Source organism: Lissotriton vulgaris, chromosome 2_1, assembly GCF_964263255.1.
Source record: "Lissotriton vulgaris chromosome 2_1, aLisVul1.2, whole genome shotgun sequence".
NCBI lineage: Eukaryota > Metazoa > Chordata > Amphibia > Caudata > Salamandridae > Lissotriton > Lissotriton vulgaris.
The window spans coordinates 1,645,997,918-1,646,020,794 of NC_141687.1; the positions used below are offsets into that span (position 1 = coordinate 1,645,997,918).

General features: G+C 51.9%; 1 protein-coding gene across 8 annotated transcripts in view; it reads left to right on the forward strand.

Moving 5' to 3' along the window:
- GMEB1 (glucocorticoid modulatory element binding protein 1) overlaps positions 1 to 22,877 on the forward strand; it is a 283,921-nt gene that overhangs the window by 59,578 nt on the left and 201,466 nt on the right. For all 8 annotated transcript variants that reach the window (XM_086957554.1, XM_086957559.1, XM_086957560.1 and 5 more), the window contains one exon: positions 10,570 to 10,740. In XM_086957554.1, coding sequence (XP_086813680.1) covers positions 10,613 to 10,740 — 128 coding nt within the window. In that variant the 5' untranslated portion in view covers positions 10,570 to 10,612. The remainder of the gene's footprint in view (positions 1 to 10,569; positions 10,741 to 22,877) is intronic.

The following is a 22,877-nucleotide window of genomic DNA, read 5'->3' on the forward strand; positions in this document are numbered from 1 at the left end:
CACCAGTACTACCAGTACTACCACTACTACAGCCACCAGTACTACCAGTACTACCACTACCACAGCCACCAGTACTACCACTACCACAGCCACCAGTACTACCACTACCACCACCACCAGTACTACCAGTACCACCACCACCAGTACTACCACTACCAGTACCACCACCACCACCACCAGTACCACCACCACCACCAGTACTACCACTTGCAGTATCACCACCACCAGTACTACCAGTACTACAGCCACCAGTACCACCACTACCAGTACCACCACTACCAGTACCACCACTACCAGTACCACCACCACCAGTACTACCACCACCAGTACTACCACCACCAGTACCACCACTACCAGTACTACAGCCAGCAGTACCACCACCACCAATACTACTGCTACCAGTACCACCACCACCAATTCTAACACTACCAGTACCTCCACCACATATACTACCACTGCCAGTACCACCACCACCACCAGTACTACCAGTACTATTACCACCACCACCAGTACTGCCACCACCAGTACTACCAGTACCACTACCACCACCAGCACTACCACCACCACTACCAGTACTACAGCCACCAGTACTACCACCACCACCACCAGTACTACCAGTACCACGACCACCAGTACTACCACTACTACCAGTACCACCACCACCACCAGTACTACCACTACCAGTACTACGGCCAGCAGTACCACCACCACCAATGCTACTGCTACCAGTACCACCACCACCAGTACTACCGCTACCAGTACCACCACCACCAATACTACCACTACCAGTACCACCACCACCACCAATACTACCACTACCAATACTACCACTACCAGTTCCCACACCTCCACCAATACTACCAGTACTACCACTACCAGTACTACCACTACCAGTACTACCACTGCCAGTACCACCACTACCAGTACTACCACCGCCAGTACTACCAGTACCATTACCACCACCACCACCAGTATTACCACCACCAGTACTACCACCACCAATACCACCACTACCAGTACCACCAGTACCACCACCAACACCACCAATACCACCAGTACTACCACCACCAGTACCACCGCCACCAGTACTACCACTACCAGTACTACAGCCAGCAGTACCACCACCACCAATACTACTGCTACCAGTACCACCACCACCACCACCAATTCTAACACTACCAGTACCTCCACCACATATACTACTCCTGCCAGTATCACCACCACCAGTACTACCACTACCAGTACCACCACCACCAGTGCGACCAGTACCACCACCACCAGGACTACCACTACCAGTATTACCACCACCACCAGTACTACCAGTACCACCACTACCAGTACCACCACCTCCAGTACTACCACCACCAGTACTACCACCACCAGTACCACCTCCACCACCAGTACTACCAGTACTACCACTACCAGTACTACCAGTACCACTACCACCACCAGTACTACCACTACCACCACCACCACCAGTACTACAGCCACCAGTACTACCACTACCACCACCACCAGTACTACCAGTACCACGACCACCAGTACTACCACTACTACCAGTACCACCACCACCAGTACCACCACCACCAGTACTACCACTACCAGTACTACGGCCAGCAGTACCACCACCACCAATGCTACTGCTACCAGTACCACCACCACCAGTACTACCAGTACCACCACCACCACCAGTACTACCACCACTACCAGTACCACCACCGCCACCAATACCACCAGTATCGCCACCACCAGTACTACCACTACCAGTACCACCACCACCAGTGCAACCACCACCAGTACTACCACCACCAGTACCACCACCACCAGTACTACCCATACCAGTACTACAGCCAGCAGTACCACCACCACCAATACTACTGCTACCAGTACCACCACCACCACCAATTCTAACACTACCAGTACCTCCACCACATATACTACTACTGCCAGTATCACCACCACCAGTACTACCACTACCAGTAGCACCACCACCAGTGCGACCACTACCAGTAGCACCACCACCAGTGCGACCACTACCAGTACCACCACTACCAGTACTACAGCCAGCAGTACCACCACCACCAATACTACTGCTACCAGTACCACCACCACCAGTACTGACCACTACCGGTACCACCACCACCACCAGTACCACCACCACCACCAGTATTACCACCACCACCAGTACTACCAGTACCACCACTACCAGTACCACCACCTCCAGTACTACCACCACCAGTACTACCACTACCAGTACCACCACCACCACCATTACTACCACCACCAGTACTGATAGAGCGCGCAGGTCACCCGGCCAACAATCTTACCATATACATATCGGGCCCATATATTTTCTCTTACAACTAAAATTATTAATCGGGCGACCATACACTCTACTATCAGTAACCCTTTTACCCTACTATTTATTTCTACTGTACCCGACTTACCATTCCACTGTTACGGGTACCTATGATCACAATGGATCAGGGAGCTAGCTGTAAAGAAAGGCAGGCAAACAAAAATACCGACTTTATATTTCTTTTGTATTCTCATAAAATAACCACAAACTCAGGAAGTTTTAAAAGCTTTATCTAAAGTTCTGATTCAGCAAGCATACAGTTTATAACCAATAAGCTATCAATGATCAAGATAACAAAGAGCACATATCCATAAAGGAAGAAAATAAGGGCAACCATTTATGAGTTTAAAGGAAGGTAAGAACAGGGAACATACTAAACAGGGTTTTCAGAAAATTGGAGCTTAAGAATGAATAACTATAGATGGGGCAAGTTAAGGAACATACTAGAAATTCACTACTAGGAAATACTTTAAAGATGGGTGGAAATGGTGGACATTAATACATCTATAGGGAGGGTAAAGAATGGAACATGCTATAATTATAGAAACGTTACTTCTGTCAGTTTAGAAAAAGAAATATCAATCGCCTCTATATTTTATAAACAGTATGGAGAATTTTGATTAAAGGAAGGGAAACATAGGAACATGCTAGGAAAAATAAATGTATGACTTCTCATTTAATAGCTTGCGAAAAGCATGGAAAATTAACGTATGCAAAGGTATGTCTTTATTTAAGCAAAGACAGAGAAAAGTAGTGCAGAATAGATTTTCAGCATCCATATTTACCTAGAATGGTGTGAAGACCAACCCTGGCCACGCGTCAGTTAAGGACAGGAAAAACCCCTAGGAAGGTCATCGATGGGACCGCAGGTGCAGAAAGGACACCCAGGACAGGACAGGAACCCCAGATTAGGATCAGGACAGGACCACCAAGGAACGATCAGCACCCGCAGTTCGGACGAACCGCCTGCGCTCCACCCTCTCTGCAGCTATCAGCCAGAACCCCGATTGGGTTAGCGAATTCCCCAGCAAAGTGCTTCGCCAGCACTTAAGGTTTAGTAAAACCTCTGAGTTTATGGTATATTTCGAACAGAGTGCTCCGCAGCTCTCTGTATCAGTCACCTATTGAGTGCGTTGGGTCAGTGACCGGTCAGCTATTCAGACAAGTCGGACAAATTCTCTAGCTAAACCTAGGCTAGTTATACTGTTTTGGGTCAGTGTACCACCCCCCAAATGTTGCAAGTGTCAGAATCCCCAATTTCGATTGGTGTGTTGACCTATCCTACTTGGGGACCAATCACATTTCATTTCTACAAGCCTAGTTTTGCATACTTTGGGACCGCATAGTGATTTTGGGGTTCCCATGACATACTCTACAGAATACAATGGAAAAATTACAAATGTAACATTTGCAGAACAGTTCATCTTCTCCTGCTGGGTCGCAGGTCACTTCCTCAGGAGCCTCTTGGCAGGGACCTCTGGTTGGCGAGGATTCAATGCCAACGGCAGAAGACTGTCATGCGCAGATCATAGTCTCAATATGGCGTTACGAGTGTCTTTGAGACCCTCAGAATCGCGGCACATGAAAAGTAAGCGAAAACAAATTAAAACACAAAAAATAATGAATTCACTGTATACCATGAATAGCTACTCTATACCCCTTTACTTAAAATATACTATGGCGTGAGATATTAATGCAAAAATAAACAATAACACGTAAGCAGCTGAGCAAGCAAGCTTCACCACATGAGGATACAAACAGCCATTTTAAAAGCTAGTGCGCGAGCGCAAAGATTCCCACCAGAACTGCAAGTACGTCATGTCACATGAGTGTGACTAACGCATGCGCTGAAAAAGAACCCGCCAAGCAGCGGCCATTTTAGATACAATCGTTATTGAGTTAGTAAACACATAGGCAAGCGTCTCTAGGACACCCCAAATGTAAAATAAAGGGAAATTAGTAAGACGAACAGGTTGAATTACATTGTTACAAGTTATTCGAGGTTCATGAATCCAAGCAAGTCGCGTAATATGCGAATCCTTGCTCCATCAGTACCAGTACTACCACTCCCAGTACTACAGCCAGCAGTACCACCACCACCACCAATACTACAGCCAGCAGTACCACCACCAATACTACTGCTACCAGTACCACCACCACCACCAATTCTAACACTACCAGTACCTCCACCACATATACTACCACTGCCAGTACCACCACCACCAATACTACCACTACCGGTATTACCTGTGCCACCAGTACCATCAAGCATTTGCAATGCAATAGGTCTCGCATTTGCGAGAGTTTAAGATATTGGCATTGTAAATGACAATGCCTTTTATTTATGTTTCAAAAACCAATACATAAATAAAAGGCACTGGCATTTAAAATGCCAATAGCTCAAACTCTCAGAACTGCGAGACCTATTGCATTTGCTTGTTTTTAATGGTAATCGGGCCAAGAGGAATGTTTTGGAAATATAAAGAAAGAGATTTGTTAGGCTGGCATATTGGTAACTTTTGATATTCAACTCAAATCCAAACTGACTGTAGATGCCAGTATACGCGGTTGGGTGCCCTACTTTCACAAAAACATAGTAAAGGCGTAGGAACAGTAGCCTGTGCTTCTCGCACACTAATGTCAACTTAAAAGAACTATTCTGTGATTGAAAGGCAAGCTTTGGGTGCTGCATGGGGTATTTAATACTTTCGTACACATTTATGGGGCACTCAGTTTACTTTAAGATCTGACGATAAGCCTCTCATTAAAATCATTCTCCCTGGTGGTGCTGGCAAGGGTTCAGCGAGGCTAGCAAAATTTGCCGCCAGGCTTCAAGAATATCGTTTTGTGATTGAGCATATCCAGGGCAGGAAGAATGTGCAAGCAGATTGTCTTTCTCTGAAATGACAGATGGTACAAGGCCCTGCAGTGGATGAACGAGAAAACGAATGTTCAGTTGCATCTGTGCATGATGTAGTTTTGGGGTGTGCAGTGGCTTTCACAAGGGAGGATTGGTGCCAGGCTATGAATATGGCTCTTGGGCTTAAAGAAGTTGTGTGTGTATGGTGATTTCTGGCAAACTGAGGGAAACTTCTGTAACTAGTTCTGTGCGACCTTTTGTCAAATTGGTAGATGGGTTGACTGCATGTGGCAGCCATATTCTAATGAAGGGTGAGAGATTTGTGCTTTCTGTGAGTCCGAGACATAAATTAGTAGCAATGGCTCATTCAGGACATTTGGGACAGAGTTTGACCCAGAGGCGTCTTAAAGCACAATTTTGATGGCCTGAAATGGATGCTTAGGTGGTTTAAGTGTGTTGTGTGTCAAAGTGAGAAATGTCTTGGAGCTGGTGTCATGGTTGTCATGGGTCACATTGACACCCAGGTTTGCTTTGGCACACTGTTAGCTTGGATTTCTTTAGTCCTATGTTCGAGGTACGCCGTCGGCTGAAGCTCGCTAAGGTTTGTGTAGACTCTTATTCCAAGTTGTTGCGTGTGAAATTCATGGCTGACATCCCCAAGAGTACCACCATTCGTGCATTGAAGAATGTGTTTCGGCAGAAGGTGTTCCTACTGTTCTGGTGACGGATAATGGTGCGCTTCTCGCCTCCAAAGTCATTGAGGAGTTTAAGGTTGGCAGTGATATCAAACACCAGCGCACATCATTGTATAATAAATCCCCATGGCCGTGGCATAGTGGAAAGGGCAAACAGACTGGGTAATGGTGTCATTCAGATGGCATGTGTTTCCAATTGGGATGTCGAGGAAGCTTTTGAGTTAGTGTGGGCATGCTGTACCAGACTCGTTGGGTAAGTCTCCTTTTGCAGTGATTAGGGGACGGGTTCCTGGTGATATTTTGGTGTCAGGCTGGTTGAATGTGTGTATCGTGAACAATAATGCCACTATTGATGAAGTTGCCAAGAAGATGAGGATTGTGGCTGGTGATTGGGTAAAAGTTAAGGCAGGAAGGATGTTGAGAGGACTCTCCAAATTCAAGGGTCCTTTCAAGGTTGAACGGTCTTGTGATTTTCACAGGGTTCTGGAGAATGGAGAACATTGGATTAAATGTATAGTTGCCTTGTATCATAAGGGTGGTGTTTGTTCAAGAGGGTATGAAGAAGTTGTGCGTAGTTCCTTGTTTGAGAAATGTAGACTTTGGTAGTAGCGTTTGCCCTTTTGGTCCAGTCACGACTGGGTAGAATGGGGGAGTGTTCAGTGAACTACCCTGGACTCTGTGGTACTCCCAAGTTAAAGATCAAGTGACTGTGGGGGTGTTGAAGGGAGACACATCAGAAAGAGTAAAACCCCGGTGTACCTGGATGACTATGTTTGGTGATTTCATGCTGTTCTTACTTGCCCGGTCTCATGTACTCTGTTTCATTGTAGTTATATGCAAGTTCTTTATTGTCATTTGTTTATTGCCTTGTCTTTCTTTACCCTTTATATTTCTTCATCAATGACAGTACATTTTCTTTGTGAAGAACAGGACAGTTGTAATTAAACTGCGCTTGTTTAGTGCCGCATGTGGAATCTGATTGTCACAGGGTTCCACATGACGGCTGTTATTTAAAGCAGGGTTCCATTCTGGTCACTTGACTTCTTGCCAGGAGGGAACCGGGTCATATTAGATGCCATAAGAATAAACTCCTCACCTGGTAACGACCCGCTGTCTGTCGAGTCATTTACAACATTTTACACAAACTGTTAAGAGCAGACATTGTCTGTTGCTTGCTAGTCTGGAACCTGTCCTCACTGTCTGCTCGCGTTTCATTACCCGCCATCCTAACGATCTAAGATACAGCTTGGAACAGCAACACAATCTACGTAACCAATACAAGAGTTGCCTCATTCTGTCCAGTGCTTCGCTTCTTCACAAAAGTTTGAACACTTAAAAAAACAGCCAGAGAAGCAATATAAAATACTGTATTCTATAGTATTTTACTGCATAATTCTGATCATGTTTGGAAAGTTTCATGTTAGACTGACTCGCAGTGAATTAGCCTCCCTGCGCCCATCAGTTTTTAGGTCTCGCGACCTATCAATGCGTGCAAGCGCATTGGGGGGAGCGAGAATTCATGTCCTCAAAACGCTTGTGAAACCAAGGGCTTCTTGCGCTGCGGTTTTCATTAAGTTCACGTGAATCACGTGACTAAACAAGCACGCGCATTCACGGCCGCACAGCACATCAAAGGGCTTCGCCCAGCGTGCGCTCTGCAGCTTCTCCTCCCCTAATTATTCATGGCTTGTTTCTCTTTCAGCGCCTCCACTCTTTCCCAGGCCTGTAAAATGACCGGATTCCCCACCCTGTGCTGTTCAACCTGCATTGCGTGAACGTCCGTCTATGATTCAGTCTTTGCTGTGTTAACCATCATTTGTGCAGTACACATTTATTTTCCTGTGTGTTACCCTTTGTCACGATCTCCTTCCAAAAATGTTATAATAATCAGCTGTCACAGTTTCCGTCCTCGCAGGATGTAATTTCAAGCGAAAGAGGTTACACTAGTTAGCACAAACAATGTAATCTGTGCTCAGAGACCCGCAGTCTGCAAATATTTCCAGTCACGCTCACATGCTGGCTCCTCTGCTACCTGAGGCTAGAAGCACTGAGTGGAATGCATTTTATGGAAAATATTCAGCCTGTTTTCTCAGAATTCTTGGATGGTGGTTATTTTAAGCCAAGGTTTTCAGTTTCTTGAGCTAAAATTAAATTTCTTGTTTTACTTGGCTTTATATGTATTTTTCATGGGCCTGCCCACCGTAGCCTTGCTGTGTGTCCGGCAGACACTCTGCTGTTTTAATGGCCCATTTACTCTCCAGGGCTTCTCCAGCGCTTCCCTCCCATTCTCTCACTCTCCCGCCCCCACCCAACTTGTTCTTGGCGTCTCTTGCTAGCTCGAGCCTGCCCTAAGCACGGACTCGTGTTACACGCCCCTCCCTCGCACGGCAGCCAGACCACTTCCTAATTACAAGGCCGGCATGTGATTAGCAGGCTACCCTGGACACGGTGAAGGACCTGCACACGCACGAGGTGCATACCCCGTCATTAGGCAGCTTCTCGCCTTTCACTCGGCACAAAGGCGAGCCGCCATGCTCCCTTGTAGGGCCACGGCCTTGCCTTCAAACTACTCCCTGTCCAGGATGGCACTGTGTAAAGGGGGGTCAGGAATGGACTGGACACGGGGTCTTGGTAACGAGGGTTTTATTTTTACATAAAGTTTCTTTTTGCGTAAGGTTAGTCTTTCTCTTGCAAAACCGGCAGGATCCGTGGTGCTGACTGTGGAGGGGTGTTCTCTCCTCTAGAGCGTCATGGGTCAGGATAGCGCTTCTTCCAGAGGGACCTCTCTCAACGGTTATACCGGAAATAAAACACAGAAAAGGACCAATTACTGCCACGTCCTATACTTTTACTTTCCGGGGTACCAGGGAGTGAGGGACACCTTCAAGTGTTGTACACGTTTACTGAGGCTAAGTGACAGACGTGAGGGAGGGTAGTTTATAACGGGGAAGGGAAGTGCAGGATACTAAGGGTTTGAGAGGCTTTTTACCGCAAGTGAATGTCCCCGCCTACCCACCCAGTTCGAGATTCTATCCCGTACCTGTCGTAGCCACACTCCTCCCTCGGGAGTGTGGCACGGCGCTGCGCGGTCTCGTTGGCCTCCTGGCACGTCTTCTTCTGACAGGGTCTCTCCGCTTCCAGCCTCGTCTGCTTCTCGTCCTGGCATGGCGTTCTCCTCGTCTCTCCGGCGTTCTTCCTCCTCGGGTTCCTCTCCGCGACCTCCTCCCGTGTCGGTGACGTCACACGCCGATCTCCAAGGTCCCGGGGTTTTATCCAATGCGAGGAAGGATACGTCACGATGGGCAGTCCCGGCGTCCTGTTCCGTCGGCCAGTTAAAGGGGCCGTGTTGCATTTCTGGCGAGGTGCTTCCCCAAGCAAAAGAATCGTCCTGTGAAAAAGGAGCAACCATATCCTCATCAGGTACAGACCACCAGGAAACTTCTCTGCCGCCGCCCTTATTGTCACACAATGTCCCGGTCAACTTGTTACACACTGTGAACGCGTCCTTGTAGCGCCTGACACGACAGCTACTGCCAGGCGGCGCTTTAGAACTGCAAGTGTCATGTTCTGTGGCTGGCTGTAAGCATGAAACCCGTGTCAGGTGGCGACGGCTTCCTCGCTACACATGTGCTGCAGCTGTATACAGTCCCCCTCCATAGCCAGGCTACCTCGCTTCAGATGGGTGCCTGATGCATGCCTGCAGCTGCACACAGCTCATTTCAGATGGTGGCTCTTTCGTTGCATACGGGCATCTTCTGTAGGTACACAGTGAGTCTCAAGTCACATGCCTGTCAACGTTGTAAGACCAAAAATAAGATCTGTCAGGTTTTAAAACTACTAATTAGCATAAGGATGACAGCAGAGAAAATTACACTTGTTGGTCAGAGGGTGATGTCACATAAAAATCCTGTGTTTTTATTCAACTCAATTAGTCTGCCCAAACCTTCCGTAAAAACAAACAGTAGTGTTGGCAAGCATGGTAATGCATCACGTGTACATGCAGACACTAACGTGTTAGGCCTCATTTTGTATGTGCTGGCGATGCAGAGACCGGGCGCCCACGCAGCACAAAGTGGCCGTCCTTCTCCAATGCGTTTTTTTTAACCCCAAGTTGCTATATCTTTATTACATTTTCGACAAAAGGCATCAAGCCCAAGCCTCCAGAAATTGACTATCTGAGTTAACTTATTATTTACAAAATTAAAAGCCATTGTTATTTGTAATATCAATACATCTAAGTCACGTAAGTACAACACACATTGCATTACAAATGCTATAGGTGTCACATTTGCGAAAGTTAAAACTATTGACATTGTAACTGACAAAGCTATTAATTTTGCTATTTTCAAAACCAACACACAAATTAAAGTGTCATTTACAATACCAATCACTCAAACTTTCCTAATGCGAAAAGTTAAAAGTATGGGCATTGTAAATCACAAAACAAAAAAATAAAATGTCATTTAGAAAACCAATAGCTCAAACTTTCCTACTGCGAGACCTATTGGCAACGCCAGTGCTTGTTTGATAAGACTACTGTGTGTCCTTGAGAGAGAGAATTATGCTTAGCGTTTCTTTTAGTACTAATATTGCACTCCAGCAGCTCCAACCTATGGATTTGATAAATACTTTTCTCAATTTATTTTGACATGCAGTGTACCTGATGCTTTGACCCTTCAGCCTTTCCTCATGTGAGCAATGGCAAATGCCGAAGTCAACGTCCCCTTGGGAGAAGTTGTTGTTGTCCCCACCGAAGTCACCGAAGATGAGAACCCAGAAGATACCAAGACTCAAGTTATCCTGCAGCTGCAGCCAGTCCAGCAGGGGTGAGTTGCTGGCTGAATTTCGGATTGCAGCTCTTCTAGTGTTTGAGGGGTGTAACTGGGATAGCGGGACATAAAATAAAAAAGATAATTGGGGAATTTGTCTGGTTTTGTGGATTTCTGCTGTGATCTATCCTAACTGTGAGGTATGGTAAGGGAGTATTAGTTGCCTCATTCTTTTGTGTTGGTCATAGCAAGGTTAGTTGCAGCAACAGCCCCTCCTTTGTTTATTGATTTGAAGAGGAAGTATGAGCTCCTAGTTATCAAATGTGTCACTTGGCTCTGCTGTGTGCACACCTCCCCCTTGGCTCTGCCATGCAATACCTCCTCCTTGGCTGTGCCTTGCATGCACCACCACCCTTTGGCTGTTTCTTGCGAGGGCACCTGCCCCTTAGCTGTGTCTTTCGAGCGCTCCCTGCCCCATGGCTGTGCCTTGTAGCAGGGCCGGCCCTTGGCTGTGCCTTGCGAGTGCCCCCCCCGACCTGGATGTGCCTTGCGAGCCCTCCCTCTGGCTGTGCCTTGCGAGGCCCCCCTCTTAGCTGTGCCCTGCGAGCCTCCCCATGGCCATACCTTGCAAGCACCCCCCCCCCCCCCCCCACGACTGTGCCTTGCATGCTACGCCCCCTTGGCTGTGCTTTGCGCACGCCGCCCCCCGGCTGTGCCTTGCGAGCACGCCCCCCCCCCCCCCCCCCTTGGCTGTGCCTTGCGCGCCCCCCTCCCCCCCCCTGCCCCCCCGGTATGCCTTGCGAGCAGTGTTACAGCAAACAAATGATGGACGGAATGCAAACATTCTCCCCCAGTCAAAAGATCTGGGTTAAATCCATCGTTCTTGCCAGGATAGCTTGACTCCAGTGGCATGGAGAGCACGGGACCCATGTCTAGGGATACCTGTCCCACTTGGGGTGACAAATGCAAAAAGAACAGTTAATGTACAGAATGCAGAACAATGTCATACATTCACCCCTGTACAGAGATCTGGGCCTAAATCCATCGTTCTTTTGCCCACTATGGCAGGGTTCAAACTGGAATGGTATGGTGAGCAAAAAAGCGATGGATTTAGGCCCAGATCTCTGTACTGGGGTGAATGTATGACATTGTTCTGCATTCTGTCCATCAATTGTTATTTTTGCATTTGTCACCCCAAGTGGGACGGGTATCCCTAGACATGGGTCCCGTGCTCTCCATGCCACTGGAGTCAAGCTATCCTGGCTGATGAGGGCTGAAAGCCCGAAACCGGTCCTAGGATGCTTGTTTCCAGTCCAGGGAGGACCTTACCTGGCAGTTCGGGCTGGACTGTTCCCATTGGGTGCAGGGTCAAGACTGATTTGCATATGGCTGGGTCCAAACTGGAATGGCATGGTGAGCAAAAAAACGATTTATTTAAGCCCAGATCTCTGTACAGGGGTGAATGTATGACCTTGTTCTGCATTCTGTCCATCAATTGTTATTTTTGCATTTGCCTTGTGAGCACCCCTCCCTCCTCCCCGGCTGTGCCTTGTGAGCTCCCCCTCCATGTACATTGCGAGCGCGCACCCCTCCTCCCCTTGGCTGTGCCTTGCCAGCGCTCGCCCCCCATCCCCTTGGCTGTGCCTTGCCAGCGCTCGCCCCCCATCCCCTTGGCTGTGCCTTGCCAGCGCTCGCCCCCCATCCCCTTGGCTGTGCCTTGCGAGCACGCGACCGCCCTTGGCTGTGCCTTGCGAGCGCGCGACCCCCATCCCCTTGGCTGTGCCTTGCCAGCGCTCGCCCCCCATCCCCTTGGCTGTGCCTTGCGAGCACGCGACCGCCCTTGGCTGTGCCTTGCGAGCGCGCGACCCCCATTGGCTGTGCTTTATGCACGCCCCCTTCCCCCCTTGGCTGGGCTTTGCGCGAGCCCCCGCCCCTTGGCTGCGCTTTGCAGGAGGCCCTTCCCTTGGTGTTGCTTTGCGCACCCCCCCCTCCTTGGCTGTGCTTTGTGTGCGCCAACCCCCCTTGGCTGTGCTTTGCACGAGCTACCCCCCCCCCCCCCCTCCCCTTGGCTTTACTTTGCATGCGCCCCTCCGTCCTGGCTGTGCGTTCACCCCTTGGCTGTGCTTTGCGTGCGTTCCTCCCCTCTTCCGTTGTGCTTTGTGCTCCCCTTCCCCCTTGGCTGGACTTTGCGTGCGCCCCTGCTCCCCCTTGCCTGTGCTTTGTGAGCGCAGCCCCCCTCTGTGCCTTGTGAGCGTGCCCCCCCCCCACTTGGTTGTACCTTGCAAGCGTGCCCCCCATTTGATTGTGCTTTGTGAGCACGCCCCCCCCCTTGGCTTTGCCTGGAAGAAGGCCACGCTATTTGGCTGTGCCTTTACGAGCGCGCCCCCATGGTTGTGCCTTGTGAGCGTACCCCCCTTGGTTGTGCTTTGCGAGCGCGCCCCCCCTTTATTGTACCTTACAGTAGGGCCCCTCCCTTGGCTGTGCCTTGCAGGAGGCCCCCGCCATTGGCTGGGCTTTGTGAGCGTCCCCCCCCCCCCCATGGCTGTGCCTTGCAGCAGGCCCCCGCTCCTTGGCTGCGTCTTGCAGAAGGCCCCCTCCCTTGGCTGTGCCTTGCAAGCGTGCCACTCTTGGTTGTGCCTTGCGAGTTCCCCCCCTTGGCTGTCCCTTGTGATTGCGCCCCCCACTTGGCTGTCCCTTGTGATCGCGCCCCCCCTTGGCTGTGCATGGAAGGAGGCCCCCGCACCTGGCTGTGCCTTGCGAGCGCGCCCCCCCCCAGGTTGTGCCTTGTGAGTGTGCCCCCCCCCCCCTTTATTGTGCCTTACAGGAGGCACCCGCCCATGGCTATGTCTTGCAGGATGCTGCTGCCCTTGTCTGTGCCTTGCAGGAGGCACCCCGGCTGTGCCTTGGAAGTGTGCTGCCTTGGTTGTGCCTTGCGAGAGCCCCCCCCCTTGGCTGCCCTTTGTGATCGCCCCCCCCCCTTGGCTGCCACTTGTGATCGCACCCCCCCTTGGCTGTGCCTTGCGAGCGCCCTCCACTCCTTGCCTTGGGAGCGCCCCCCCCTCCCTTGGCTGTGCCTTGTGAGCGCCCCTCCCTTGGCTGTGCCTTGTGAGCGTGCCCCCCCCTCTTTGGCTGTGCCTTGCGAGCGTGTCCCCCCCCCCTCTTTGGCTGTGCCTTGCGAGCGTGTCCCCCCCTTTGGCTGTGCCTTGCTAGCGTGCCCCCCCGGCTGTGCCTTGCGAGCGCGCCCCTTGGGTGTGCTTTATGCACGTCCCCCTTCTCCCCCCCCCCCCCCCCCCCCCCCCCATTGGCTGTGCCTTTTACTTGCCCCCTACCCCCCTTGGCTTCACTTTGTGTGAGCCCCTGCTTTGCGTGCACCTCCCCCCCCCCCCCCCCCCCCTTGGCTGTGCTTTGCACGCGCCAACCCCCCTTGACTGAGCTTTGCGCGCACCACCCCCTCCTTGGCTGTGCTTTGCGTTCACCCTCCCCACTTGCCTGTGCTTTGCATGTGTGTCCCCCCCCCCCCCCTCCCTTTGGCTGTGCTTTGCGCACGCCCCTCCCCTCGGCTGTGATTTGCGCGTTCCCCTCCCCTCTGGGCTGTGCTTTGCGTGTGCCCCTCCCCCCTGCTGTGCTTTGCGCACACCCCTCCCCCACCTTGGCTGTGCCTTACCACGTCTCCTCCCCTGTGGCTGTGATTTGACCCCCCCCTTGGCTCTGCTTTGCGCATGCCCCCCCCACCCTTGGCTGTCCTGTGCCCCCCTCCCTCCCTTGGCTGTGCTTTGCGCGCGCCCCTCCCCCCCCCCCCCCCCCCCCCCCCCCGGCTGTGCTTTGCGCCTGCCCCCCCCCCCTCCCTTGGCTGTGCTTTGCATGTGCCCATCCCCCCACCTTGACTGTGCTTTGCCGCATCTCTCCTCCCCTGTGGCTGTGATTTGTGCACCCTCCCTCCTTGGCTGTGCTTTTCGCGCACCCTCCCCCCTTCGCTGTCCTGTGCGCGTGCCCCTCTTCTGTGCGCTGTGTTTTGCACGCGCACCTCCCCCCCTTAGCTGTGTTTTGCGTGCACCCCTCCCCCCCTTTGGCTGTGCTTTGCGGGGCCCCCCACACCCCCTTGGCTGTGCTTTGCGCAGCCCACCCCCATGCCTTGTGCCCCAACCCCTTGGCGGTTCTTAGCAGCCCACCCCATAGGCTTGTCAGGAGTTTCTAACATTTTCAGCTTGCATAGGGGTCATGGTTATTGTGAAGGTTTTCTCTTTGAGGAGAGTGGATAGTGTTGGAAGGTCATATAGGTGGATTAGTTTATAAATCTTGCCTGTCAATACGAGGCAGTATAGTCTTATCAGAATCACCTAAAAATCAAAGTTGTAAAGGTTTCATTAATGAGGAACAATATCTTTTTTTAAATTTTTTTTCATTATGTCTTTATTGGCATTTTAGAAACAAACAAACAATCAAGAGGGTCATAAGGCAGGCACCGAGATTAGAAGAGCTGGACAGTAACATTTCAGCATGCACAGGACAATCAAATCATTCCATTTTGTCCCCATTACAATGAACATCGCAGCCAGGCAATAAAGATATATTCACCCCTCAATACCCCGCTGCGGTCTCAGTACAGATTGAGTACATGTGCGTACTCTCCCGCGACCCCCCTGTCCCCCACGCTGTCTGTCTCGGTCGGATCAGGAGCCTCCTGAACAGGCCCCTTCTCTAAGTACAGTGCCCAGTAGTTCTTGGGTCTATTTCGGGGAGGCAGTAATTCACTATACAACTCAGTTTGTGTACAACAGTAAAGCATTTCGCGGGACCGCTGTGCAAGTGTCGGAGTTGGTCCTTGCATCCAATGAATTGCAATGCATCTCTTGGCTACCAGAAAGGCCATGTCTACAAGTCTTCTGTGGTCTGGCGCTATGTCCTTAGAGAACCCCAACAGAGCCAGCAGGGGAGCACGAGCAAGCAATAGTCCAGTAACTCAGTTCACTTCCGGTAGACGGGGCCCAAAAATCTGAAATTCTCGGGCAGAACCATGACAGATGAAGAAAATCACCTACCTGTTCTCTACACCTCTCGCATCCAGTACTCTCCCTCAATCCATATCTAAAAAGCCGTTCGGGAGTGTGATAAACCCTTTTCAAGAATTTAAAATGCAGCAGGCGATGACGTCCATTCAGCGATACCCTCTTGACGTTGGCGCAGCAATATCGCCACTTTTCCTCAGGCAGGTCGACTGCCAAATCCGTTTGCCATGCCAGACGGGGCTTGGTATAATCTGTTGTTCTCTCAGAAAGCGTCATACTGTACAAGTTCGTTATAAGTTTAGTCGGCGTCTTGGCACTAATGACCTATTCGAATGCTGTGATCACCAGAGGTTCTGACATGTCGTCCCCCAGCAAGTCCCTCAAAGCATGTCGGACTCTATGAAACTGGAATCGAGGCAGAAGGGAGCTGGGAGCGTCCTCTTGTTCAAACTCCTCCCAGGTACGAGCCCTACCGTCCGTGAAGAGGTCGCCCATGTGAGTGATATCCAAGGCAGCAACTGCGGACACCCCCCCCCCCCCCCCCCCTGTCCTTACAGGGGTCAAGCCACGAACACCAAGCGAGCGGCGCCTTTGGAGCATAAAGAAGCGAACAAGCCTGAGCATCCATCAGATGGTGCCAAGCATGCGTAACTACATTCATGGAGTCGAGTATACCCGTCCGGCGGTCCCTAGGCCGGGAAATCAGTGCTGGAAGAGGAGTCGGGGCAGCTACTATCAATTCGATACGTAAGTGCGGGATGTCCGCTGGACCGTGTATCCAGCCATACGCGTGCGCACCCTGTGCGGCGCGATAATATAATTCCAAGTCTAGGGCATTCAGACCGCCCTCCTCAAAGGGACGAATGAGTATGTCCCTCGCCACTCTAGGCTGCTTCCCAGCCCATGCCAGCCGCAAAACAAGTGTGTGGAGCTGTCGAAAGAAACCCCCGATAACAACATAGGTATGTTGCTAAATAAGAACAAGAAGCGTGGGAGTACAATCATTTTCAATAAGGAAATGCGGCCTATCAAGGATAAGGGAAGACTTATCTATTTATTCACGGCATCCTCCAGCTTAGAAACGGCTACCCCATAGTTCTCCCTGAGAACCACCTCCGAATCCGTATGCAGCCGGATTCCCATATAGCGCACCAAGACCGAAGTACACTGAATAGGATATTCCGTTTCGAATCTCCTAGTGGCAGGGGTGAGCGGAAACAGGAGTGTCTTACTCCAATTCACGTGTATCCCCGATAGCGAACTAAATAAGACAACCTCGCGCAGCACCGTCGATAAATTTTCCTCTGGGTCACGCACGTACAGAAGCGTGTAGTCCGCGTACGTGGACACTATCAAATTATATGTGGGGAATCTTATACCCCGATGTCCATGATATTCTCGCAGAGCACAAGCTAAAGGCTCCGCCACCAAGGCGTAAATAGTCGAAAATGGGCATCCCTGCCTGGTGCCGCGACCGAGGGTGAAGGAATCTGTCGTGAGCGAACCTATGCGTACCCGGGCTGAGGGTGAGGCGTAAAGAGTGTTTAACAGTTGTAAAAAGAGGTCTCCCACTCCCATACGGCGCAGTACCAGTCTAAGGAAAGGCTACTTGACAGAATAAAAGGCCTACTCCTTGTCCAGGAAAACCGCCACTGCAGAAACATCCTGGCGCATGTGTTGAAATGCCGCGAACACAGTCCTCAGGTTGTAAGTGAGGTTGTGGCTAGGGACAAATCCCGCTTGCTCAGGAGCAACTAGTGTGGTGACCAACGGACTGAGACGGTTAGCAATAATTTTGCGAAAATCTTCGCATCGACGTTCAGCAGCGAGAGCGGGCGATACGAGGAGCAATCCTCCGGGGGTTTCCCAGGCGTAAGAATAGCAACAATAATTGCTTCCCGCATCGTGGGGGCATCTCGCCCTCTTCTGCCATCTGCTTAACCAGTGTCAATAATTGGGGAATCAACAGATCAGAGTACGATTTGTAGAACGACACTGTTAGGCTGTCGCTACCCAGCACGCTCCCGGCCCTCATCGATGAAAGGGCCCAGACAATTTCCTCCCGCCCAAACCGCCGGACCAGAAATTTACGATCTAGTATACGTTCCTCCGAAGCAGGGCCCCTGGAGGCGTACAATGTTGCATAGAAGTTTCGGAAGCGGTCCGCAATCTGCTCGTCCGGTAAAAGCTCACCAGTCTGGGGGGGATCTCATCCCAGGCGTCGTCGCTCAGCGCCTGCGCTGCTTCGTCAGTTGCGCTAATACCGCCCCTGGGCGCTCTCCCTCTCCGTAGGACCTTGCTATTGCGTACTTGCCCAAATACTTCACCTCGGAATCCGCTTCCTCGTGGTACTCTCAGATCGTTTGTGCTAATTCCTGAGTGAGATCTACACTACGGTCTCGTAAACGACGGGTCTCAATGTCGTTGAGCCTATTTTCTAGCAGTGACAAGCGACCCCTGATTGATTTAAGGACTCCTGCATGTTTAGATATGGCGACCCCACGTATAAATGCCTTAAAGGCTTCCCAGACCGTCAAGAACGAGTCCACCGAACCAACATTCTTATCGAAGAAATCCTCGAGAGCAACCGCTAGCTCCTCCCGGAAGACATCATCCATCAGCGAGTAAGGAGGGAATCGCCAGGTAAAAGGGGGAAGGCGTTTCGCCAGTGCATTAAGAGTAATGAGGACAGGGGCGTGATCAGAGTACGTACGCAATACGTTTGACACGTTCGAACCAGAGAAAGGAGGTGCGAAGTGGACAACCAATAATCTATGCGAGTATGAATATCATGTGGAGCCGAGTAGTGCGTGTATCCCCCCTGTGCCAGGTTTGGAGTCCTCTAGATGTCCTGCAGTCCCAGGCACGTCATCTCGGCCTCCAGAACGCTAGCAGAGGCGAAGGGGCGACTGTCGGGCCATCCGACCTATCCAGCGTAGGCTGTCAAACCATATTGAAGTCCCCTCCCCATAGGACGTGATCACCACAAAGTTCCCGCACCCTAGAAGCTAGAGCCAAATAGAAGGCAGGGCAATCAAAGTTAGGTCCATATATATAACAACTATATAGAGATCCATGCCTTTCCCAACGCACCGTGCAATGGCATATCGCCCCTCCCCGTTCGTATCTATCGGGATCAACGTCTATGAAACTTTAGGATTTACCCATGTTAACACCCCCCTGGCATGCGAGGTGAATCCGGCGGCATGTATGTTGTTCGATAAGCCTCTGTAATGTAGTGTCGGACTGTCAGGGCGCAGGTGAGTCTCCTGCAGCAGTGCTATGTCTATCGGATGCCTAGAGAGGTACTGTAGGAAACGTCAAACCTTACGGTGATCATTCAGACCTCTTACATTCCACGTCAGTGATGTCATGGTGTCAGTAGTCTGAGTCTGCTGCGTCATTTCGGGGATGAATGCGTGTATAAGCGACCGTGTATCGTAGGCCATGCCTGTGTCAGCTGTGCTCGTCGCTCCATGTCCGTGCCATCAAGACCCTCAACCTTACCAAGAACTAGCCAACAGCCCCCCCCTTCTGAACCAATAAACAACCATACTGTCCCTCACCCTGACCCACCCACGCCTGCCCAACCCCAACTAGGCCGCGATCCGCCCCCCCACCCGCATTAACCCTCACAACATACCTTTTCATGACACCAGGCCCCCCCCACCCTCCTCTCCTCCCGCTCCAACCAGAACACCAGGAAAGAAAAAAGAAACCAGGAAGAACCCCCACTCAGAGGGACCCCTCCTAGGGAGGTGTGATACACGCAGGGGCGCAGGTAGTCCGCTAACAGCAAAGCAAAAACAAGTCTTCGCATAATGCCTTGCTGCTGTGCCACGCCCGCCTCCTAAACAACAATACAAAATGATAGTAAGTGATCTCAAACATTGTGGCGAAGCCTCTTATAATTAGAGTGGACAACAGCGCACCATGGCGTTCAAGGCTGCCCCCCCCCCCCCCCCTCAGCCCCCATACTAAGCCTAGCACAACCGTGCACAAGCAAGGATCCAAGCTCTTATCTTGACATCTAGAATACGCAGATGAAAATGTAAATGTACAGGGATTTATATAGCGCAAATCACCGAGCGGTTTCTAAGCGCTTGCTTAGGGAACCCGTCCTGGTATTCCCCTGTGAGATAACCCCGGCAGGGTATCCGCAAAGTGAAAGCCAGGCATCCCGCCGCGAGGGGCCGTTGTGGAGATTAAGCAAGCTATTGCCCAGAGTCGCAGAGTGTGAACCCGTGAATCGAGTAGGCACCGGAGCGAGAATTGTCGAGTCCATGGACATTTTTTTTAGGACTCAAGACCCCGCCGAGCTGGGAATTGAACCCTGGTCCCAGGCTGACCACTGCTTCCAGGTCTGCCTCCTCGAACCAGTGAGCCACACTTCTCCACTGTGCAGAGCCCTGCAGTATTCTCAAGGACCAACAATCACAGCATCTATAGCGTCCCATAGTCCATTATCAACGAAAAATGCTATGCATGAGCCAAACTCGACATCAGCACCTTCGCCCCCTCTTCCACCCCCTACCCCCACCCGCCCCGAACAATAATTCGATAATTAGACAAATTAAGTATTTCGTGTCCCCCCCCCCCCCCCCCCCCCCCCCCCCCCCCAAGGGCAAAGAGCCAGCCGAGGGAGCCGCCCAGAACACCACCGCCAACAGTGAAGTCTCAGGAGAAAACCTCGCCCATGCTCAGCGCCAGAGGTTCAACACAGCCCCTCCATAGGGTGCATTCTACCGCCTCAATCCTGATCGTCCAAGGCGCTGTCCACAGAATCTTCAGCCGTCCGCTCTCCGACGAGTGTCTCATGTCTTTGCGCCATTCCTTGAGGGCTTTCTGGAGAGCCCTCGGGTCCGTGAATATCATGGACTTCCCCTGTCTGTTGTCTCTCAGCTTAGCAGGGTATAACATAGCCTAGTCCACGCCCATATTGTGGAGTTGGTGTTTCATTGGCACAAACTGTCGTCTCGCCTCCTGCACTCGCGCAGTAAAGTCGGGAAAGAGGGAGAGCGTAGAGCCCTCGAAGATCAGCGGCTGCTTCTCCCTGGCAAGCTTCGGCGCCGTATCACGATCTCTGTAATTAAGCAGTTTGGCTATGATTGGGCGTGGGGCGCCCCGGGCTTAGGTCTCGGGCCCAAGGTGCGATGTGCCCTCTCAATGACAAACATCCCGGAGAAGGCCGACTCCCACAGCAGTTTTTTCAGGAGTGCTTCGACAAACAGTTCCATGTTCCCAGTCTGCGTGGTTTCCGGCAGGCCCGTAATGCGTATATTGCATCTTCGAGACCTCGTCTCTAGGTCCTCAGCCTTGTCCTGCAGAATTTGGATTACCCTGCCCAGCTGCTTATGCTCTTGAGTCCAGAGAGGTCTGTGCCTCCTCCACCTCACCTATGCGACACTCAGACATGTCAAGACGTTCGGTGTGCTTGTCCAGCCGCTCCGCCATGCGATCCATGCGATACGTTAGGGCGTCCATCTTCATTCCTAGTGAGGTGATCCCGCCCTGCAAATTCTTTGCCATGGCCATCAATATGCTGCGAATATCCTGCTCCGTTCTCTCCGTAGCCGACTCCGCGCCACTTTTTTCACCAGACTGGGGATCGCTGGATTTTGATCATTTGTTGTCTAAAGTTAGCTTGGGTGAGTCCTGTTTGGGCGCCCCATCTCAATGCTATAGAACACGACCTCAACTTATGGAGAGCAACCTAGAACGCAGGGGCCTCTGGTAACAAGCTGCAGTGCTCTTCACTCGTCAGGCAGCAGTTCGGGCCAAGGGAGGGCCGCGGCCCACAACGCAGGAGGGAACCGGCACCGGCAGTCGGGACAACCCAATGGGCCTTTCTGGCAAGGGAAGGGAGGGCCCTGTGCCGTATCCAGCAGCTATCCCTGCCCAATCCGCAGTGCAGCCGCCGTATCACCACAGTGAGGGTCACGGCTCCAGGCCCCAGGCCCCAGAAACTCCGCAGTGACGTCCGAAGTGTGTAGTCGGCACAATCCGCAGTTTATAAGTCGCAGGCCACATGGAGTCAATCGCGTGTCCCGAAGATCTATAAATTAATCCCTGGGTCGTCACAGCAAGCAGAGTGTGTCCATAGGGACGGCCCCGGAGCAGAAGCACAGCGCTCTCTCAAAGTCGGAATGGGCAAGGCTCTCCCTCGCTATCGCTCAGGCTCACCTCCAAGCAGGCTGCTCTCCACAGTTCTGTAGACCATAGGGGGCCCCCACATGGGGAAGGCCGGTCAAGTCCTCGAGTCCACTGTCTCACTCTCTAGCGCCACAGCAAATGGCAGCAGCAGCCATGAAGGCCCAGCGATGCACCGCCAGACCGTTAAAGGCGCCTCTCAGCACCGCCGTACCTCCCGGTCAGCCCGCCCGGTGTAATCCGTCAGGGCAGGAAGGCCGCCGCTCTAACACTCCGGGGGGGGGGGGGGGGGGCAACGGGGGTCGCACCCGGCAACTGGAGGGCCCCGCGACCCTCAAAGCTTTCCCAGTTTGCAGGGCCTCGATCAGTGTTCGGGGGTCCGCAGGCCCAGCCGAAGCCGGGCGCTCACGTAGATGACGTCGCCGTAGGCAGAGGCACCCGGCAGTCAGCCTCGCTCTTCCCACTTACTCGCAGCTAGAGGGGAGACCGGCCGATCCGCCAGCCGCGAATCCCCGGCGCCAGGGTCTTCAGCAGCGGAGCTCCGCCGTCCAGGATGGTCTGCAGCTCTCCTCGTGCCTAGCAGCCAGCCTCAGTCACCGCCCAACGGCTCGCGGCGCGCTCAGGCCTCGCAGTCTACCGCTGCCCCTCCAGTCGCGCCAGCGGGTGTCCGAAACTTCCGATCTCCGCTCGCCCAAACCATCTAGAGCACCGATTCAGCCTGCAGCATCGATCAGGTCACTTCTATCATCAGGATATTTGTCAGGATAATGTCGGAAGCGGGGAGGGAGCACTCGGCTCAAGCAGCCTCCATGGTTGCGAGCTAGCTCCGACCCCCCATGAGGAACAATATCTATTGTGAACATATATCAACCAGAGCAGGTATGACGATCTCTTAATACAAGAACACTTCATGTCCGTTGGTCTTGTTTGATCCCATTTAGCACCTAGAATTGCAGAACTCCTGAACATTCTTTGAGTCACAATTTGGAACCGGCTGGTGCCAATCTGCTAGTCAGTCGCAGGAAAAAGACTGGCCTT